The following is a 23,160-nucleotide window of genomic DNA, read 5'->3' on the forward strand; positions in this document are numbered from 1 at the left end:
AGTAGATGTGCCTTTTAGGTGATTTTGTGTCCAAGAGATGCTATAGCTACAACTATTAAATGTTTTCATAGTGGAAAAACCTTTGTGGATCATTAATCTCATTTATGGTTAAATTTTCACTTCTAAATTTTGGCAGTACCTTTTCTATCTGTACCATGACACAATTTTTAGTTTTGTAGTAGGCAGGTCCTTCAGTCCACTTATACTGTGTTGTATTGTGATCACTTCATTTGTTCTGCTTATGCTTTTGGAACTATAAGGACCATCCACAAAAGAGACGTAAAGGTAGTAAGGTTGTGGAACAGAGCAAGTTTTGTGATGTCATGAGATAGAATTTCACATTACAAATCATTCACGAATGTGAACAGTGCTTGAAGTCTTGTTGGATTTTAGCAATGTGCTTTAAAACAGAAATCAGTACAGTGTGAAATGCCTTTCAGCTTTATGGGCTGAACTGAGCAGATACTATATTGTGATCCAACTGACATGCAGTATTTGGTGCTTTTTAGAATTTGTAAACAATGAAAATGTAGTGTTTCAAGGCACTGGACATTATAGACACATCAAAATCACATCGTGTTAGATACAGTTTGTTATGAGAGTGACAGATGGTATAGGATGAAAAGATAAACATCTCCAAATGCTTTACTCAACCAATGGTCATGTGTATCTCCACTGCTCACAGAACAGTGAAAGCTTGGTTTGTTGTAAGCTTGGAAGACATGGACATGAAACTTTGATGGCACCTCTGTTATGTACATGTATAGTACATGATGTCTCAGATTTACTGACCATGATTGATTAATGTTGTGCTTCTGAGTGTTCTGTCAAATAGTAGTTTCCATTGTATGCACTAACTGGTAGGGCTTGTTTCACGATCGAGAAGGTTGACATGATAAAATGTATCAAATGAACAATTTTGTATGACTGACATAACACTGCCTTTGAAAATGGTGTAAAGTCAAGGTTGTTGGAAAAATAAGTGTGCTCAACACATAAGAAAAGTTATCAAAAGTACATCCACATGGCTGCATCGTCTCACAGCATTTTCATGCATATTGCAGTTGTTGTAAAGATACTGTGCATAAAAAGGAAACAACTCATCAGAACACATTAATGTGTAGCATGTTTGGTAGAGAGTTGTTTTCTTGATTTGGGGATCTAAGTTTGATTCCCAGTCACACACAAAATTTTGAACTCCTCGTGATTGTTTTAAGTTCTCTGTGTGTTCAAATAAATTATCTGTAGTAGTTTATCTAGAAGGAAATTGAAAATGTTTGTAGTTCTGTTTTCCAATTTGTTAAGTACCTTTGAACCCATAGACACCTCAACAATATTCTTAGTTTTTCTTCATGCATTTTTGAAAGTCACTAATGAAGTTAAATCATCCATTTCTATGTGTACATTTTTTGGAAGCAAAATGTGTGTGTATGGTGTACAGTGCACCACTGGAGCATGTTATGGCTGCAGATCACATGGGTGGACATGTCACTTGTGACCATTTCTGAGCACTCACCATCCATGTTCGGAATTGTGTCCATGTTTCTGTTTCATTCTGTGTGAGGACAGCTTTAAAATTTAAGGTGATTTTCTCATGTTCATGTGTTAATAAAAGAATGTATTAATGTGGTTTCTGGTATTTTCATAGCGGTTTTTTTTTTTTTTTTTTGGGGGGGGGGGGGGGGTGACCTTCCAGATTTATGATTTTGTATTAATGCACACTTTTAGAGATTGATCTAGTTGTTAAACGATGAGCACATAGATTAATTTTATTTTCGTAATTCTTTGACGTGGCCCTTCCATATCTTTACATCTTATCCTTGCCGTAACTTGGTTTAATAATGAAGTATGCTTACAAGCGCTTTGAATAACATGTTGATACTTTCTTGAAATGTCTGTTTAGTGACATGAAGCATGATTAGTGACATGAAGGAGATACATTTTTTATGTAGTCCAACAAACAGGTCTATAAAGTTATGAACTGGCAATATTGAGAAGGTAGACTACAACTTACCGCCTAGGTAAAGTGATTTGTGGTGGGTAAGAATGTAAAAATTTGTGATAACTGCATCTGTAGGCCTGTAAATTTTATTATTCCTTGCAAACAACAAATATGTATATACACTTCTTGGATGAGGAGTTGAGGAAACCAGGAGAGTTTGAAGAGAGAAGTACTGCTGTCCAGGGAATAAGTATACAGTGGAAGTAACAACAGAGGGAAAGAAACCTAAAAACAAACCAAAGTTGAATAAGTTATGTGAAATTAAATAAATAATGAAGCAAGAGCAGAGCATTTGCAAAGTCAGAAACCAAGCAGAGGGAACATTTTAGGACATGGATAGATGAGTCTAGGGCAGTATAGTGGACAGGAGGTATAGTTGGGACGGTAGAATTTGCTTAGATGATTGTTGGAACCAAGGGATACACAGGATGAGAGTTCGGAAGAGCTAATATATGGGGAGTGCCCAGGTGCTATTAGCCATAAAGTAAGAGTTGAAAGTGGCTCTCTGGTGTGGTCTGATACATCCAGGCAACATTTTTTGACTGGCAATTAATTGGAATGGACAACAGGATCATTGTGCATGGTGATTTCAATAGGTCCTTTTCATTTGCTAGAGTAATAAATAATTGTTATGAGACAAATTTAAGAAGTAGTGGGTAGATGGATGGGCTGGACTTGTAAGTTGTTCAAATGTACATTATCAATGGACCATTGGGTTGGAAGCAAAAAGGGTATAAGCATGAACCAGTAATATTGTACGGTATGGTGGAGGAGAGGCAGATTAACAATTTTAAGGATGCAAGAAATATATTAGGCAGAATATTCTTATCCTTTCAGAGTGTGACAAAATGTATACGAAGACTGAGGACACAGATGAATAGCACGACTGCAGGGACTTATCCCTTGCACGCTTCCCATGAGACCCACATTCTCAACTGTCCACAATCTACATATGTAATGTTCCTAACAGACATTTGCCCATCTACTCATTATTTGTGCACACTAAGGTGACGATTTCCGTAAGAGTTCGAGCAACCTGTGCACATTCGCACAGACGAAGGTCAATGGCCAGAAAGCGCACAGGTTGCCCAAACTCTTACGAGAATCGTCATCTTAGTGTGCACGAGTAATGGGTAGATGGGCAAACACCTATTAGGAACATTACATATGTAGATTGTGGACAGTTGGGAATGTGGGTCTCACGGGAAGTGTACAAGGGATAAGTCCCTGCAGTCGCGCTATTCATCTGTGTCCTCAGTGGCTCAGATGGGTAGTGTGGTTTGTGGGATTAAAGGGACCAGACTGCTACGGTCATCGGTCCAGACGGGTAGTGTGTCTGCCATGTAAGCAGGAGATCCTGCGTTCGAGTCCTGGTCAGGGCACACATTTTCAGCTCTCCCCATCGAGGTATATCAACAACACCTGTCGGCAGCTGAGGGTTTCAGTTAATTATCATGTGACCAAATGTAATTCAATTTCTGCAGGATGTTACATTTAAGTTGTTGAAGTCAAAGGTGGTATTACATTTTGGCTCTTACCGTCTGAGGCAGTGCAGTGTTTTAGACTTCGAACTCGTATTCAGGAGCAGCAGGATTCAAATCCCAATCCAATATTTTCAGTGAATACCCTAAATTTATAATTTTAAAAAGAACACAGCTTGTTTTTTTTCCAATTCTCTTGAAATTCATCTTTTGCTTTATATGTGATAACCATGTTGTCGACAGGACAGTAGACCTTAATTTTTCGTCCTTCAATTTTGACTACTGCAGTAAATGTGAGAATTAGTAGATATAACAAGTTTGTTGGAGATAGAGAGGATCCATTCTGTGTGTATAACCTTTTCAAACTCATTATAGTGGGATAGTGACTTTGTGTACAGTGTATGAAAGTATCCAGACAATAAGGAAGAAATTTTCATTGATGGGGAGTTTGCAATTGTTGAGGTGGAGAGACTGCCAAAAATATGTCGGGACCACGTCAGAACTTGAGAATTTTGGGTCAGTGGCTATATCTATTTTGATACCATCCTTTGGTTTTCATTTTTAATGTTACACTAGAAAGCATCAGGAAATATGCTTATCAGAATAGAACTACACATGACATTGTTCAACAAAGTGTTGTGTTTTATTACATACACCACTTATTGTGAGAAAAACCATTTGGTAGCAGTGGTGGAGTCAGAAAGTTTAATACTGACTACTGTAGGATTACAATATGTATTACAGGATTATAGTATATACATTACGGGTGTTAAAGCAAATAATTAAAAGCTGTATGATTATGAATGATAACCCGTTGCTTTTTCCAGGAAACATTGCAGCTAGATGGTGACATTTTGTTTGGACTACTTAAAAAAGTTTCTCCAAGTGTTTATAAACACATAGTAAGTATGGTATAGCAGTTTTTAGTCATAGCAATGGTGTAGTCTGATAATACATGTTATTTACTTATTTTCAATTTTTTTACAGAAAAAGCAAAAAATTGAACCTATTTTATACATGACTGAATGGTTTCTTTGTGTGTTTACAAGAACACTTCCATGGGACACAATCCTTAGGGTGTGGGATATGTTCTTGTGTGAAGGTAAGCAAACAAAATGCTGCACCACTTAGAAAATAATTATTAATTTGTTTCCATAATGTCACCTTAAAACATGCTATATGCCTTTATTTAGTTCATTATAGCATCCCTAATTTTAACTTACACTTTGCTTGAAAATAATAGGATAGGCTACAGAAATTTGGAGCAATATTTGTTATAGATCTCTATGGAATAACAGCAGTGATATACGAAGTTCCTTGTCTTGCAGCAGGCACCTCCCCTACTAGCAGGTAGGGAATTCTCGCCCAATATGGTGGGTACCAGGGAAATAGAATACAGAGGGTGGACCAAAAGAAGCAACTGCTGTTTTCTATTATTATGTCGGTTTATGCGAGCCTAAAGGAAGAAAGCCTTGAGAGTAAATTAAATGGTCCTCCAGGTTTGGGATTGTGTAGCAGGCCAGCTTCTCGGCACCTAAAAAAATGAAATGCTTAAAAACCCAATAAAATGCGTTGGAAAAGCTGGAACTTTGGATGACAGTCTAATGATGGAAAAATGAGATTTGGATGCTGGCATATGTGAGGAATTTTTGTTAAACTGAATGAGTTAACCACAGAACGTAGCACACTCAAAATTGATGTTACTATATTTTCTTAAACAAAGTTGAAAGATAAAGGAGAGAAAGAGCTTGGTAAATATATATACATTCGGAATGGTATAACCAAAGCGGGAGTTTCTATTATGATAGAGAAAATTATAGAAGAAAAGAATCGGAAATTGGTAATTTATTAGCAATGTATTGATATAGTTCAAATGACACTATTTGCTAGGAAAGTTGGGATTATTGCAGTATGTGCACCCAAGAGTGATATAAATGACCAGAAGAATGGGACAACTCTCAGGGAGACACAGAGAAATTAAAAATCCCAGGAAGCAAAGAGCTGATTATTATGGAGAATGCAAGAGTAAGAATGAGGAATCGTGTAGGATAGTGGGAAAATGCGAATAACAGTATATAATGACAATGGAGAACGACTGATCAAAAAATTTTCTACACAGTTTTTTTTAATACAAGTATTCGGTAGCAGAATACCGGACAGTGTGAATCTATAATGGATTATATATCCATTTGAGGAAGAAGTACTTGTGAGGTAGCTGAAATGAGACTTTATGGAGAATACTAGTGAAGATTAATCTTTCTCAGTAACTGTTTACTGAGAGAGAAGTGTTTCTGGCTTTGGAAAACAGCAACAAGATTTGTACCTTTCTTAAAAGTCCTTAAAAGCTCTTAATTTTTGTACCGTGCTATAAAAGTACTTAGAAGTGCTTATTTTGTCCTTTCTTTTCTTTTTTTTTTTTTTTAGTTGCAGTCCTGAAAGGTCATTATTTTCATCTTGGCAATTGTATTCATACTTAAAAAAAGATTAACTTGTGAAGTTAAAAAAGCGAAAAAAGGATGGATGCATGTGTCGAAAGCCAAAGCAGTTATGATGGTCACTCAGCTGCATGACGTGTAGGGCGAGAGGGGCAGGCTGCCCCCCCCCCCCCCCCCCCTTCACCACAGGCATGTAGAACAGAGTGGGGGTATGATTACATGCGGTACTGGCAACTGACACTGCTTGCTGTATGTGAACTCATTACTGCAGTGCTTGTGCAGGAAAATACTATACATAGGCCGCAGTGGTACTATACATTGGCTGAAATGGCAAGGGGCACGGAAATCTTAACTAAATAGTACACCTGTGACAAGAAAATATATGTGGCAAAGTATCAATCTGCAATTTATCAGCCATCCCTACATGTCACATACATTTGGTTTCTATTTAAAATTGTGATTAAAATGTCTGGAAAGTGTGCATTTAGCCAAATGTGGCAGCGACAGGACAATTATAAACAATGATATAGGGATGATGGGAGAAGTTTAATTAAAAGCTCATATGAAAAGTAAATGTTATTTCACATCATATACAACTTGATTAGAATGATTTGAATCGTTAATGAGTTGGTAATCAGTTTCATCTGTAACTACTTGCATAATAATGATATTTAGTATCTGCGAAAGTTAGTGTTAAAATATATGGGAAAGGTGAGGTATAAATGAAGCAGACATTAACAATAAAACAAATGGTAAAAGATTAGTGTGCAATCACGATCACTCGAAACTGTGAAAACTTATCGGAAAGATGAGGTACTTTACAATCAAAAGAATAAAAATAAAAGTAACAAAGGTTGAGGTAAATTATTTGTGCACTGCACTTACCGTATTTACTCGAATCTAAGCCACACTTTTTTCCGGTTTTTGTAATCCAAAAAAACCGCCTGCGGCTTAGAATCGAGTGCAAAGTAAGCGGAAGTTCTGAAAAATGTTGGTAGATGCCGCCACAACAAAGTTCTGCCGTCGAATATATGTAGCACTACACAGGCATGCTTTGCAGGCACAAAGATAAATACTGGCGCCAAAACCTATGCGTCAGTAAATAAATTAAAAAAAAAAAGGTGGAAGACGAGCTTTTTTTTTCTCCGCCCCGAGTTTCGACCACTGCATTTTCATACATTATCCAACGAAGTAAATACAAATTCCATATTGTTCATCTTCGAATGTAGCACCATTTCAATGTACTACGAAAATCCGACTGGCAAGACTGTTTGGGATGTTTGTCAATATGGCCAACTCTACGTTCTGAATTTTTTCCTACCTGTGAGAAAAGATGGTTGATAATAGGAACTTTTATGTATTGTGAATCACATGCAGTATTCTCTTCACCATAAGAATAATACGAATATAAACATTTTGCCAGGTATTGTTTCGTGTTTGCTGCTATCTCACTTAAATCCTGTCTGCCTAATAAACTACGAAACTACAGTGAGACAACAGCAAACACAGAAGAATATACATATCATGTCATGTTTATATTCGTATTATTCTTGTGCCTAATAGTGGTACAATCCGAAATGAAGCACGGCAATTGACTAGATTTTTAAATCTAATATGACTCTAATTTCTGTGCAGAATGTTACGTACTACAGAGGCATCTGCAAAGATTTTCAAACGGAGAAAAATTTTCACTAAACTCTCGTTCAGAACATCTTCTATCATATGCAGTCTATTATTTGGTTCTTGTTGATCATTATCGAAGAAAGCAGCAGTGTAAGTAACAACAAATAGCAGTCTGTTGCCATTGTTTCGCTAATGAGACGATTCCTCTCTTTTGTTTTTTAATTGTAAGCAGCGGTAGCGTGCACAAAAGCAAGCCATGCCACGAGCGGCGACAGGTCGTAAACACACATTGTCAGAATGCGACAAACAATTCATTACACAGTACAGTAATGCATTTTCAGCTGAGAGTGACGTAAACACCTATAACAAAGAGAACGGCACTTATCAGATCAAAGAAAAATAAGCAATCAATTCAAACCAGGCGAAGCACGTGAAAAAGGAAGGGTACCCGTATATATACGGACGGAACACCTGAAGCATAGCAATGGCTACCTGGTAAAGCTTAACTGCTAAGCTTACGACTCGAACCAAACTACTGTAGCTGTATCGTCATTCATTCGACCTAAATTGTGACTCAACTTTGTTTTGATTTGGAGGTGCGGCCTAAAACTTTTCCCTCCCGTTGAATTTCGAGGCTCAAATTTCATGTGCAGCTTAGATTCGGGAAATTTTTTTTTCCTTGATTTCGAGTCTCATTTTTCTGGTGCGGCTTAGATTCGAGTGCGGCTTAGATTCGAGTAATTACGGTAATCCGTGCTACACCGACAAATTATATCGCAAAACTCGTAATTTCGCGAGCACTTTCATTATATAGATGGGCACAAAGATATAGATTTCTCATAGCAAGTTGATTTCAGATTAAAAAGTATGAATTATAGACCAAATCGTTCAAAGTCAATATAGCGGAAGCTAGAGTGTTTAATGGCAACTATCAAGACCCAATGAGGATGGAGCTGGGTACATGATGGGAGAGCTGCGCCACCAGCAGATCTAACACGAAACTGGAACACTACAGGACACACACATTTAAGAACATTGCGGGCACTGTGTAGCAGACTGTACAGAAAGCATGATGTATTACCTCTATTTGATATAACATTGGCAGTGACAGGAAGGCATCGAATTGTCCGGCTGGAGGCATGTTTTTTTTCTACTTCTAGGCTCCTAAAACCTGCAAAACACCAATTCCAGGGAAGCTGGTCAAAGAAAGTAAGTTTTGAGATATAGTTCGTAGTCGTAACATGTGTCTGAGGGAAAAAATTTGCCGTAACTCGTAAACTGAAGACATGCCAATAATTTTTTAGAAAAAACTGACTTAGGTGTTTATATTAATTACCAAGAGTATTACTAAATAATAATACTGGCACATTTTTCTTTTCTTCTATGACAGAAACACATTGTGTTGGTGAAACAGCAAGGAAGCATGCTACTTTTTTTACCCTACTACAGGAACATTACAAAGTGTGGACCATTTACTTTTGTCTTATAAAGACTTGCACTCAAATTCAGAAACAAATGAAGCTTCAAGCTTTTCATCTTCGTTAACAGTAAAATCATATTTATTGGGAAGTGAATGTCTAAAGGCTGAAATAATTAGGGTAATGAAATTCTGTGAATCAAATTATTCTTTCAAGTCATGAACAAATATTTCGTCTTTATTTATAAACATGTTTACTGATAGTGAAATAGTGAAACACCTCACCTGTGGAGAGAAAATAAAAATGTGCCTGTATAATTTGTTTTGGTACTACCGTATTTACTCGAATCTAAGCCGCACCAGAAAAATGAGACTCAAAATCAAGGAAAAAAAAATTTCCCGAATCTAAGCCGCACCTGAAATTTGAGACTCGAAATTCACGGGGAGAGAAAAGTTTTAGGCCGCACCTCCAAATCGAAACAAAGTTGGTCCATTGTAATATGAGACACAATTTAGGTCGAATGAATGCCGATACAGCTACAGTAGTTTGGTTCGAGTCGTAACCTTAGCAGTTAAGCTTTAGCAGGTAGCCATTACTATGCGTCAGGCGCTCCATCCGTATTTATACGGGTACCCTTCCTTTTTCACGTGCTTCGTCTGGTTTGAATCGATTGCTTATTTTTCTTTGATCTGATAAGCGCCGTTTTCTTTGTTATAGGTGTTTACGTCACTAAGCTGAAAATGCATTACTGTACTGTGTCATGCATTGTTTGTCGCATTCAGATAGTGCGTGTTTACGGCCTGTCGCCGCTCGCGGCATGGCGTGCTTTTGTGCACAGTGCGCACTGCGCACTAACGCCGCTTACAATTAAAAAAAAAAAAAAAAAAAAGAGAGAGGAATCGTCTCATTAGCGAAACAATGGCAAGAGATTGCTATTTGTTGTTACTTACACTGCTGCTTTCTTTGATAATGATCAACAAGAACCAAATAATCCATGCAATGTACATTGTCTCTGGATGAATAAACTACTACTACTACTGTGCATGATAGAAGATGTTCTGAACGAGAGTTAGCGAAAATTTTTCTCCGTTTGAAAATCTTTGCAGGCGCCTCTTTAGTACATTACATTCTGCATAGAAATTAGAGTCATCTTAGATTTAAAAATCTAGTCAATTGCTGTGCTTCATTTCTGACTGTATCACTATTAGGCATAAGAATAATACGAATATAAACATGACATGATATGTATATTCTTCCGCGTTTGCTGTTGTCTCACTCTAGTTTCGTAGTTTATTAGGCAGACAGGATTTAAATGAGATAGCAGCAAACACGAAACAATACATGGCTAAATGTTTATATTCGTATTATTCTTATGGTGAAGAGAATACTGCATGTGATTCACAATTCATAGAAGTTCCTATTATCAACCATCTTTTCTCACAGGTAGGAAAAAATTCAGAACGTAGAGTTGGCCATATTGACAAACATCCCAAACAGTCTTGCCAGTCGGATTTTCGTAGTACATTGAAATGGTGCTACATTCGAAGATGAACAATATGGAATTTGTATTTACTTCGTTGGATAATGTATGAAAATGCAGTGGTCGAAACTCGGGGCGGAGAAAAAAAGCTCATCTTCCACCTTTTTTTGCAATTTATTTACTGACGCAGAGGATTTGGCGCCAGTATTTATCTTTGTGCCTAAAAAGCATGCCTGTGTAGCGCTACACATATTCGACGGCAGAAGTAAGTTGTGGCACCAACGTTTTTCAGAACTTCCTCTTTCTTTGCACTCGATTCTAAGCCGCAGGCGGTTTTTTGGATTACAAAAACCGGAAAAAAAGTGCGGCTTGGATTCGAGTAAATACGGTACACCACATTTCAAACAAAGTTTGTTTAAATACTTAGATTGTATAGATGAGTACACAGTTTTATTTTATGAAACTTTAAATAAATCCACCCAGGCTGAGCAGATGGATGCTTCAGTTACATTTTGGAACACATACTTAAATCAGGTTCACACAAGATACATTACTTCTTCTTTCATGGGTGTGCAACAGCAAAGGATACTAAAATTCATTTATGCCTACTGTGGAAAGTATCAAGCTTCAGAAACATCTGCAAGTGTGCATGGATGGACCTGCAGTAAATAAAAAATTCATTAAGATGCTGCAGAAGAATATGAAACAGGATCATGGTAAGAAATTATTGGATTTAGGCTCCTACAGGTTACACACACCAATGATGCTTTTGATAAAGGTGCTCAAATTTCTGGCTGGGACATATATATTTCCTTAAAAAGTTTCTATTGTTTATTTCATGACTCACATGCAAAAGTTGAAACGTACATAGAACTTTCAAATTCAAAGCAAGTTGGCCTAAATTTTGCCACCGTAGGTGGTAAGAAAACTTCCATGCAGTTCCAAGGGCTCTGGAAATTTTGGATGACATTTCTCTGCTTGTTGCTTATGTAGAAGAGGGGAAAATTGACAAGCCAGCTTCCAGTTTGAATACTGTTGTTACATCAGCAGTAGATGATAAGTTACTTCAATTTTTTGTAATATATATATATATATATATATATATATATATATATATATATATATATATATATATATATATATATAAAAAAACAAAGATGATGTGACTTACCAAATGAAAGTGCTGGCAGGTCGACAGACACACAAACAAACACACAAAATTCAAGCTTTCGCAACAAACTGTTGCCTCATCAGGAAAGAGGGAAAGACGAAAGGATGTGGGTTTTAAGGGAGAGGGTAAGGAGTCATTCCAATCCCGGGAGCGGAAAGACTTACCTTAGGGGGAAAAATGGACGGGTATACACTCGCACACACACACGTATCCATCCACACATATACAGACACAAGCGGACATATTTAAATATGTCTGTCCCCCCTATATATATATATATATATATATATGGGGGGGGATGACCTCACAAAATTAGTAAACCGTTGTCTCCTCAGTTTTCATATACTGAAGAAAGAGGATATGAAGAAAATGGATTCCTCAGATAAGCTTGGCACTTATGAAGTGAAACCATCTTTCACTCTGTGAATTAAGTAAAATAGGTTTAGGCTCTATTGGAGACAATATTTTGTTTAGCATTGTTAAGGAGGAAAACATTACTAGGGAAGATGTCCTAACCTTAAAATGCAAAGCACAGTCATTTATTATGAAAATGGTTAAAAGTATTTTTGAAAAATCTCCATTGCATATTATTCCTTTGTACGTAATTACGTGTGTCTGGATCCAAAAGTTATTCTTGAAAATGAAGATGGTTGCATGATCAACATGAAATTAATGCTGCAAGTCTGACTGGAAGTGGCCACGTTTTGATGGGAAATTGTGATTCCCTCTTATTGGAGTTTGGAGATTTTGCATAGCAAATTCCATATAAAGAATGTAGAGACTTTGATGTTAAAATTTCAAGATTACTTCCTGTACAAGAATTATGTATTCAAGAAGTTTCAAAAAAAAAAAATTGGAAGGTTTGGAAGAAGATTTTAATCTGTTCGCATGGTCAGGCAGCAGTAGAGAGTAGATTCTCAATCAACAAGGCTCTAGAAGTAGAAAATTTGAAAGAAAGATCCTATGTTGCTATGCGGCAAGTTAAAGACCACCTTAAATTTTGTGGGAGAGTGCAAAATGTACAATTTACTAAGGATATGTTGGCACCTGCATCTCCTGCAAGAAACACAATACATGGCTTATCGTGAGGAACAAAAACAAGTGCAGAAGACCGAGACACTACTGGAAAGAAAGTAAAATTGTAAGAGGAATTGGAAGGTTTACAGCAGAAAAGAATGCACCTCAGTTCTGACATTCCTTCATTGCACAAACCTGCTGATGAACTTTCAGAGGTTGTAGAAAAGGCAAGAATCATTTCGTACTGCTTACAATAATGCAATAAGGAAAAAGACTTACAAAAAGAAAGAAGAGGTTCAAGCATTAGACAGCCAAATTAAGGAAAAAATTGACAAACTTAAAACATGTTATGTTTTACTGTTTATAAGTTTTTCTTATTGACAATTCTCAATTTCGTTAAAATTCACACGTTGGAATTACTTTTAAGCTTTATTGTTGGATGAAAACTGCAGAGAGGGCTATAAAATGTGACGTACTTACTTTAACCACTTCAATAAGAAAAAACATTATCAAAGATCAAGCAAACATGTAATGAAGTAAATTGTTGTAACTTGTTAGAGAATTTGCCTTATATCTATTAAGCTGATACTGCTGAATTTTATTATAGTGATACTATATTGAAGTTATCATCTATTTGTGCATGTTAATTTTATTCTTGACGTTACTACAGCATTGAGTGCAACTATTGTCGGTAAAGAAGAGGTACTTAAAAGTCCTCGATTTTTATTTTGTAAATTCAGTACTAACCCTGTGTAAGTAAAAACTAGTGCTGTAAAAATGAACCACACTGAGAAGAATGAAAGTAAACATTATAATATCAAGAGCATACAAAATGAAAGTATAAGAACATTGCTTGCTACCAGAATGGGAATGATTCATCCAGCATCATTTTGAAGAAAGAACAGAAGAAATGTATGAACAGATAAATACCATTGTTGAAAATAGCAGCAGAGGTATTGGGTATACAGGAAAACAACCACAAGCAGAATGGTGGTCAGAAGACATAGAGATAGCAAAACAGAAAAGGAACACACATTTTCAGTGTTTGCATTATAAATTGGAAGAAACTGAATCTATCTATAAGGAAAACAAGAGTGAAATTGGAAAAAATAAAGATAGCAAAGAATGAAAGATGGGAAAGAACATGTACCAATGTCAATAATAAGCTGGGATTTGAGAGAGTGAAAGAAGTGTGGCCAGTATTAAAAGGAGCTTGACGACAGATAAAATCCAAAGCAAATATACAGTTTATAACACAAAAATAATGGGAAGAATATTTCAAAAAATTACTAGAGGAGGATAGAGAATAATAGATCTGCCTGGATAGTGGTCTGTTAGCATGCCACTTCCTGGAATCGGGGAGGTGCATCAGCCCTAGGTTATATCCTGCACGGCGTGTTAACAATGAGGGCCAGTGTGGCAGCCAACCTGGTTCTGATTTTTATGTGGTTTCCTACTCTGATTATGTGAATACCAGGCTGGTATCCATGTCCTGCCCCAGTCAAATGATTCACACACACAAATTCATGTGGGATCACACTGCATGCAGATAGAGAGCTTGCACAAAATCCACCCAAGGGAAGGACGGGGTGTGACAGGAAGGGCATCTGGCAGCCATCCTCTGCCACTAACGTTACCAAATCCAGATTAACATGCTGATCCTGTGAAGATACATGGTAAAGCCAGCAGTGAGAAGAAGAAGAAAGAAGGATAGAGAAGACTGTATGGAGGAAGGAATAATAGGGAGAAGTGAACACAAAGGTGATGAGTTCCAAATTTCTGAAAGTGAGTGCTTGATGTATTAAGAACAGGAAAGATGGGCAAATCACCTGGACCAGGTGATACCAATCTGGGACTTTGAAAATATAGTGGCAACAAAGTTTAGCATCACAGCTACTCAACAAAACATTAATGGAGACTTAATATCAAAGGAAAGAAGAAAAGTTATACTGCTACCATATTTAAGAAAGGAGATTGCAACATTTGATTGAACTATAAAGAAATTTTTGCTACACTCTCATTAGTGAGAATTTTAAGAATAATAATACAGGGGGAGAGGGAGGGAGGAAACTAATTTTAGGACCCAAGAAGAACGATGTGGTTTGACAGGAGATCGTCTATAAACCATATTTTCATATTACGACAGATTTTGGGAAAGTATAGAGAAAAATTAAGAAGTATTGGACTAGTTTTAGAAAACATTAAATATGGCAGACACAGAGGCTCCCTTAATTAAAAATACTGTAAGACATGTATTAAGGGAATACAATGATCAGTCAGAACATTATGGCCACCTGCCTAATAGCTAGTATCTCCACCTTTGGCACAGATAACAGAGGTGATGCATCGTGGCATGTAAGCAGTGAGGTCCTGCTGGGTTTAGGTTGCTGGAAGGAGTTGGCATCACATCTCTTCACATAAGTCACCTAATTCTCGTAAATGCCTGGGAGGATTTGAGCTGTAACACCACATTCAATCGCACCCCTGATGTGTTTGATCAGGTTCAGATCTGGTGAGATGGGGGCCAGCACATCAATTGGAACTTGCTGCTGTGTTCCTCGAGCCACTCCATCACACTTCTGACCTTGTGACATGGCGCATCATCTTGTTGAAAAATGCCACTGCAACCAGTCTACAATTGTCCTGGTGCCTTGCATGAGCTCCATTGGACCCTTGTATGCCCATGTGAATGTTCCCCAGAGCACAGTGGAGCCGCCACCAGCTTGTCTCTGACCCACAGTGCATGTGTAAAGGAGCTTTTCCCCTGGAAGATGACGTATTCACACCCTCTCATTGGCACGATAAAGAAGGTCTCGGGATTGAGCAGCCCATGCAATGCTCTGCCACTACCCCCAGAGCAAGTGCCGATGGTCACGTGCCCATTTCGGTCGTAGTTGCCAATGTCATGGTGTTAACATTGGTACATGCATGACGTGTCAGCTGCAGTGGCCCCTCATCAGGAGTGTTTGGTGCATGTGTGTTCAGACACACTTGTACTCTGCCCAGCTTTAAAAACTGATGTTAGTTCCATCACAGTTTGCCGCCCGTCCTGTTTTACCAGTCTGCCCAGCCTACGACGTCTGACATCTGTAATGAGGGGTGGCTGCCCAACCCCATGATGTCTGGACATGGTTTCACCTTGGTTTGGCCATGTATTGAAGACTCTAACCACAGCATTCCTCGAACACCCAACAAGCAGTGCAGTTTCAGAAATGCTCATACTGAACCGCGGCCCCTTACAATCTGCCCTCAGTCAAACTTGGGTGGATCGTGTGCCTTCCCCATTCTACATACAGACAGCACTCTCACTGATACTGCACAAGCGTGAGCGTGTCTGGCTAGCAGTCATTCCTTGTTAGGTGTCACGGCTATCAGCTGAACAGGTTTGTATTGATAGTAGGTCAGTGATCATAATGTTCTGGCTTATCAGTGTATATGCCTAATAAGAACTGGTAATATACTTTCATAGTAATTTAGAACAAGCTAGGACTTCTTACAAGCTCATGTCACCAGTGCTATTAGATGTCAGTCAGTGGATCTTCTCATTTTGCTGTCAGTCAGAAGCAAGATGGCATTCACTCAACAGAAGACTTTTTGTGTGCTGCAAATACGCAAAGAGTGAGTTAATGATTTCAGTCGAGCATTCTTTTTGTTGGCGTTTTGGTATTGATCAACTGCACTGAAAAACATTCGTCATTGGTATCGCCAATTTGAAGAGACAGGGTGCTTGTGCAAAGTTGGGAGTCCAGGTTGACCTCAGACTTCTGATGACACAGTGGAAAGAATTTGGCAAACTTTTGAGTGGAGTACATGAAAGTCTACTTCCCACACAAGCAGAGATTTGACATAGCCTTACATAACTATCTGGCGAGTATTACGACATCAGTTGGACTGTAAACAATACAGACTACAATTAGTGCAAGCTCTTTGAGTTGGTGATAAAAGGTAATAGATTGACTTCAGCAGTGCTTCACTAGAGAATGTGGAAGATGATACATTTTTACCACACTTAATTTTCAGTGATGAAGCAACATTTCCTGCTAGTGGTAAAGTAAACTGACGAAATGTGCACATACAGAAACTTTAGAACCCTCACAACATTATTGACCATGAAAAAGACTCACCTAAACTGAACTGTATCCAGATGCTGCAAAATTTGCTTTTTCCATAACTTAAGGACTTTTATGACTTCAGTTTCCAACAGAATGGAGCTCCACTTCACTGGGACAACAACATACATCAGTTTCTCAGTGACACTCTGCCTCAAAACTGGATAGGGTGCATAGGACTCCAAGATACTGCCCTGCATTCTTGACCTCCAGTATCGCGAGACATCGTCCCATGCAATTTTTTTTCTTGTGGGGTTGTGTGAAGGGAAGTGTGTTCATCTCACCTTTACCTCGTAACAGCAGAAGTGAAGAACAGAATAACAGCTGCCATAACTTCTGTAATAGCTGATATATTGTGTAAACTTTATGACCAGTGTAGCTATTGGCTAGATGTTGTTCGTGCTGCTGCTGGTGGTGGTGGTGGTGGTTGACACACAGCGCATTTGTAGTAATATAGCAAAAACTTCAATTTTATGAGTATTTTGCAATTTACCCCATGTGTGAGGTGTGTTTTTATCATTAAATACAGAATTTTGAAATCGGGTTGTTGATTATGAAATACTCTGTATATTATAGAGTAGATTCCTGCTTGGAACAGAGACGTGGACACCTATTATCAGCCACACAAAAACAAGCTGAAAGTATGGAAATTGATTTCTGGAGAAAATCCTCAGTGATCTCAAGGAAAGACCTCGCAGGGAACACTGAAATGATGATGGAAGTGGAAAAAGGAATATGTGATGTTACGGATCAAAGTAAATTGCAGTTGTACAGACATTCCGAAGAATGGAGAAAACAAGAATACCTACCAAAACTGATATTGGGGCGGGAAACTGAACAAAGAAAAAGGAAATGACCAGTGACTACCCAGCTTCAAAATGTAAAGATGACAATGAGAAAATATGGCACAGAATAAAACCCACAAGACCGAAGTACAAGGAGGAGCATCTTGAAGAGATATTATTGTGTAATACTAATTTTAATAAGTTTTAAGGATATTATTGTGATGGAAAGGAACCTCTGTTCTGTGGAAAGTCTGAATAAATGAAAAATAAAAAATGGAAGTGGGAGTGAAAAGGGAAGTAGCTGTAAATGTGTAAATATTTCTTTTAAGTGGCTGTTGTGGTCTTGCTCAAGAATTCTCACAGTTTGTACTTGAATTAATCTCTCTCTCTCTCTCTCTCTCTCTCTCTCTCTCTCTCTCTCTCTGTCTGTGTGTGTGTGTGTGTGTGTGTGTGTGTGTGTGTGTGTGTGTGTTTGTGTGTGTTTGTTTGTTTGTTTGTTTGACAAAGGCCTTGTTGGCCAAAAGCTTATTTTGTGACAGTCTTTTTGTTGTACCTATCTGTGACTCAGCATCTCCGCTATATGGTGAGTAGCATCTATCCTTTTCATAATATTGTTACATTCCATTCTGGGATTTTCCATTGTTTCATTGTGATCTTTGCTGTGACGAATGTGGTACCTTTTAAAACATTTGTGGTAAAAACCATATATGTCTCAAAATGAAAAGGCATCAGTAGCTGTGTTGTGTACCAGATGAGCTATCTGTTTTTGCTGCAGGATTATGTATCATCTGTACCACACTGGAGCATATGAAATTTACTCGTAATGTGGAATCTTGCATCTGCTATAGTGTCATTCAGTCAATCCAACACATGTTCCCAGCAGATAAAAAGCCAAGAGTATCCAGTACATAATTCACTGGGAAAGTAAATGTCATTCTGCTAGGTTGTGTCACAATTCCGGGAAATTTAGCATATTCAAGGGACTCATGGGCTCATGCTCAAATGTGCTTGTAGTGTAAGGATTTTAGTACACTGGTCTCAGTGTTTGTATTTAGATGAGAACAGAGTTTGCTTTACCATTCCATTTTCTTCTGTACTGGCAGATAGACGGACTTTTAAGGTATGTCCAATTTGCTTTTGAAATTATGAGAGACAATATTTTATGTATTGTCAGGGTGGATGATGTAGCAGACTGTACTATTCAACTTATATATTCACTTTCTGCCCATCATTTTAATGGTTATTAAATCACTGACCTTGTAAACAGTTTCATTATTCTGAATGGTAGTATGATTTTGTGGGTGAATGTGAGTGAAAATGGGAGAGTGATTGGTATTTTAACAGTTTATATTTTATTTTGGCTCACTTTAACAACATTTGCCTTAGACTATTTCATCAGAATGTTCAGTTACTTTTTGTGAAAGCTTATGAACAACATAAACCAGTAAAATCTGCAAACAAGCATATAAAAAATTACCTATAGTTTATATATCAATCTAAGTAAAATTAACATAATTTAAGTAAACTTTTTGTATAAAATCTTGCTATTTTGAATGTACAAGGTTATTACTGTGAATAAATGAAGTGATTTCACTGATTTGATGTACCTATATTATTTGAAATTTTGTCACAGGGCTTTGCACACACATAGAACAACTCAAAATGCCCCCCCTCCCCACACTCAAGCACTACACGCACACCCCTACTCATTTGGTGCAACCTATCCCTATTTCTTTTTATTCTGTTGGTGGATTTTAATTTGTCATGTAACTAATTGGTATGTCTTTTTACTGATCTGTGCTCAGATGTTAGTGATCTCTCTGTTGTGTACACCAACAATTAAATCTCTAATGTATTCAGACTTGATTGATACATTTCTTCTACTCTTGGTAACTCCCCCCCCCCCCCCCCCCCCACACACACACACACACAAATAAATATATGGATGACACCTTGAGGTTTCAGATATTGTGACAGATACCAGTGTCGTTCTTGCACAATATTTCGACAACATGACTTGTTATCATTTGGAGTCAATAGAGGTGGCTAGGTACAAACCCTTATGCTTCCTTCAGGTATGTGGATGATGTCTTTGTGATGTGGCATCATGGTAGGGATTAGCTCAATGAGTTTTTGGAACATCTTATCTCAAGCCACCCAAATATGAATTTCACCGTGGAGCCAGATATGAATGGTCAGTTGCCATTTCTGTATATATTTGTCGAAAGGAGAGCAGGTTGGTGGTTTGATCACTGCGTGTATTTCAAACCTACTTGTCCTGATTTACAACTGCAAGCCAGCCACTGTCACCACCCGATGCAGAGGAATGGACTGCTGAAGACATTGATCCACAGGGCACACACCTTTTCAGACCCAGATAGATTGGCAGTAGAAATAGATCATCTCAGATCAGTGATTTGCAAGAATGGATACTTGGCCAGATTCAGAAGGCCCTTCAACCAGCCACTCAGCCACATGATGTAGAAGATGAAGAAAAAGAAGAAGAAGAAGAAGAAGCGACAAAGACTGTGGCATACAAGCCATATGTGGGATCCATTTGTGCCAAAATCAGAAGGATTCTCAAGAACCATAACATCAAATGTGCATTCTGTCCACCTACTAAAGTGAGAGAACTACTGAGGGTGGAAAATGCGCAAGATGACCTGGGACAATGAAAACCAGGAATTTACAATATACTTTGCCATTGTGGCATGTTGTACATTGGCCAAACAATTAGGACAGTAGACATGAAGTGCGAAGAACATCACACATGCACTCGACTAAGACAACTAAATCAGACATTACCAAGCATTGTCTGGAACTCAGTCAGTCCATGATCTGTGGTGAAATGAGGATTCTGGCACAGACCCCTAGATACTGAGACAATGTTATAAGAGAGTCTTTAGAGATGAAGTTGACAGAAAAACTCATGAATCATGACACTGGGTAAACTTCAGTAGAGCCTGGGATTATGCACTGGAATTGCCGAAAATGTAGTGGGGGTCAGCAGCAAAACCCTACAAAAAGAACTACTGAGGGTGTGGATATGGGGAATGAACCTCAGATAGAGCACCAGACCGAAGAGGAAACATTTAAGAACACTGCTGGTGGAAGAAGGCGGCATAACATGTCGAACTGACCTTGGAAGAGGAAAATTGTAGGTACAAATACTGGACCTTTACCACTTGAGGAACGTTCTCGGGTAGCACCTGATGAAGATAATGGGTCATGTCAAAATATTGTGCAAGAACAAAGCCGATATCTGCGAGAATATCTGAAACAAAGGTGTCAACAGATCGCCAGGAAAGTCTGTACATGTAAAACTGGATAGGTATTCAAAGGCATTAAAGATTTTATTTTCAGTTCGCTTTGTTCATTCTTTTCATATATTTTAAACTACTGATTATTGTGTAATAAGGAGAATTTTTATGGTTTCAGGGGTTAAGGTGATCTTCAAGACTGCACTTGTACTTTTGAAATTCAGTCTTGGAAGACCAGGTGTTATAAAAAGTTGTCCAACTATGTACGAAACCTTGGAAGTACTACGCAATCCACCAATTGAAGTCGTGGAAGAAGAATTTATGATCAGCCAGGTAGGTCTGAAACCCATTTAAGGTCCAGAATACTATAAGAATGTATTGTACTAATTCCACACATAAGATTTGTAAATAGACAAGGTGTTTCACTTTAAAACCTACATTATGCAAAGAGGCAAAAAGATGTGAAGAATGTGTTTTTTGTTAATTGCAGATACTGCGCTTGAATCTTTCTGAAGAAGATTTTGATTATGAGCACAGGCGACAGTTGGCAAGAAGGCGTGCAAGTCAAGAGAATGGTCACAAAAGCAAGAGATAACAAGAAACTGCAGTACCAGAAAAGGCAAACTCTTTTTAAAGTTTTTCATGTAAAATGTGCAATGCTGCATGAAATATAAATGCTGCATTCATTCTCAAGGTGAACCACATTTTTCACGTATTCTAGTGCAGTCCTTATTTTTTGATAATGATATACTCAGTATTGCTTCACAGTTTTTTGGTCCTTTTAGAAGTATGATCCTAAAAGCAAAAAAAGTGTGAAGTTGAATAATGAATCTCTCCCCTTTGCTCTAAACCATTGTTTCTCATTAAAATCACATGCTCCAAACTAAGGTTCTGTGTAAATTATAAAAAAGTAGTTTTGTAGTGTGGTACTGTTAAATGTGTTATGGAGTATAAAGCACAAAACACTCATTATTAGAGTTTGCAGCTATGTACTTTTGTAAAATTGCAAGATCCAGGAAAATGTGCATTGTGCACAGAGGTTTAGAAACTGTTGACTTGTGAATTGTTAAACATTACTGTATTTAAAATTATGTGAGAGTGAGTTGTCTATTAATGTTTTCCTTGAAACAAGACAGAATTATAGGGTCATATCAGTCACAGATTAGAGGAAGACAGATAACGCAAATTAAATTTTAAAATACTTCTCACGTACCGTGGTTTGTTCATAACTATTCAGGTACTTCCATAAGTTCAATATGGTACGCACAGCATAACACAAAAAAGATCTTTCTGAGTACCTGCTCTAAATTTCGCTGTTTTTTTAATAAATACAATCAACCAATCAAGTTTAGTTGCTTTTCTTCTGGATTAAATTTTAAGTTATGTTTAAAATGTTACTGTGTTCCTAAGAAGATAGTTGTGCTACATGTACAGTGAAGGTTGAAGAGCAGAGCTCAAACAAAAATTGCTGTGCACCTGCTTAGAACTATGTGTAAACAATCAAAAAACTTATTAATTCTGTACTACTTACTCTATTCTGTGCCTTAATGAAGAAAGACTGTACAATGCAGGTTTTATAAAATGTTTTTAAATCCATTTATATATAGTTAGAGGTTTGGAGTGTTCACAGCATTAAGCAATGGTGGAAAATTTTGAGAAGGTCCAATTGATACAACTTATACCAGGACATCAAAGTTAGTTTTTAATTAATTAAAATTCTTCAGAACAGGAAGATCAGAAAAAAGATGGACAAGAGCTTCATTCTGTCTTTAATCATTTCTTTAGTTAAGCCAAAGTGTTACTTGCCATTACTTTTGTGAAAGGAATAAGTTTTTTTTTTTTTTTGGCGGGGGGGGGGGGGGGGGGCATTGTGCGAAGTTGGATGTTGAAATGTCTTTGCGTAACAAGAGCTTCAATAAACATCAGAAGTGTATGAAGACATGATTTATTTAAAAAAAAAAAAACATTTTAAGCAGTGCTTTAAGATATACAGCTGAGGTTATATTCCTAAGTTAAATATATTTGCTGTAATTTTTACAATATAATCACTTTCTTTACCAAGTACTGATGTTCTAATGAACAGATTTCGGATTTCAGTAGGAAACAAGTTTTGAACACTTCCAAATCCTCAGAAGTATTATAGAATTGTATTATTGAATGTGTATCGGATGCAAAGTGATGTTTATGGCAGCATTATTTCTATTTTTGATACTCAAAAGTTTAGAGGTGTGTCTTCCCTTGACATAAATGACCTTTGTTACATATCGTTCCACGAAAAACAAATTTATGAAAGTAGCTGCTGTTATGTGTGTAGAATATACTGGTGCTTTTTTTATGTGACACACAATTAGCCAAAGCAAGTGTACCTATTGAATTTTA

General features: G+C 37.5%; 1 protein-coding gene across 2 annotated transcripts in view; it reads left to right on the forward strand.

Annotated features, from left to right (window-relative positions):
* Positions 1–22,442, forward strand: part of LOC124545276 (TBC1 domain family member whacked) — an 89,938-nt gene extending 67,496 nt beyond the window's left edge. For both annotated transcript variants that reach the window (XM_047124158.1, XM_047124160.1), the window contains exons 6-9: positions 4,311–4,385; positions 4,471–4,585; positions 20,960–21,114; positions 21,272–22,442. In XM_047124158.1, the coding sequence (XP_046980114.1) occupies positions 4,311–4,385; positions 4,471–4,585; positions 20,960–21,114; positions 21,272–21,376 (450 nt within the window). In that variant the 3' untranslated portion in view covers positions 21,377–22,442. The remainder of the gene's footprint in view (positions 1–4,310; positions 4,386–4,470; positions 4,586–20,959; positions 21,115–21,271) is intronic.
* The last annotated feature ends 718 nt before the right edge of the window (positions 22,443–23,160 follow it).

This window comes from Schistocerca americana, chromosome 8, assembly GCF_021461395.2.
Source record: "Schistocerca americana isolate TAMUIC-IGC-003095 chromosome 8, iqSchAmer2.1, whole genome shotgun sequence".
Classification (NCBI taxonomy): domain Eukaryota; kingdom Metazoa; phylum Arthropoda; class Insecta; order Orthoptera; family Acrididae; genus Schistocerca; species Schistocerca americana.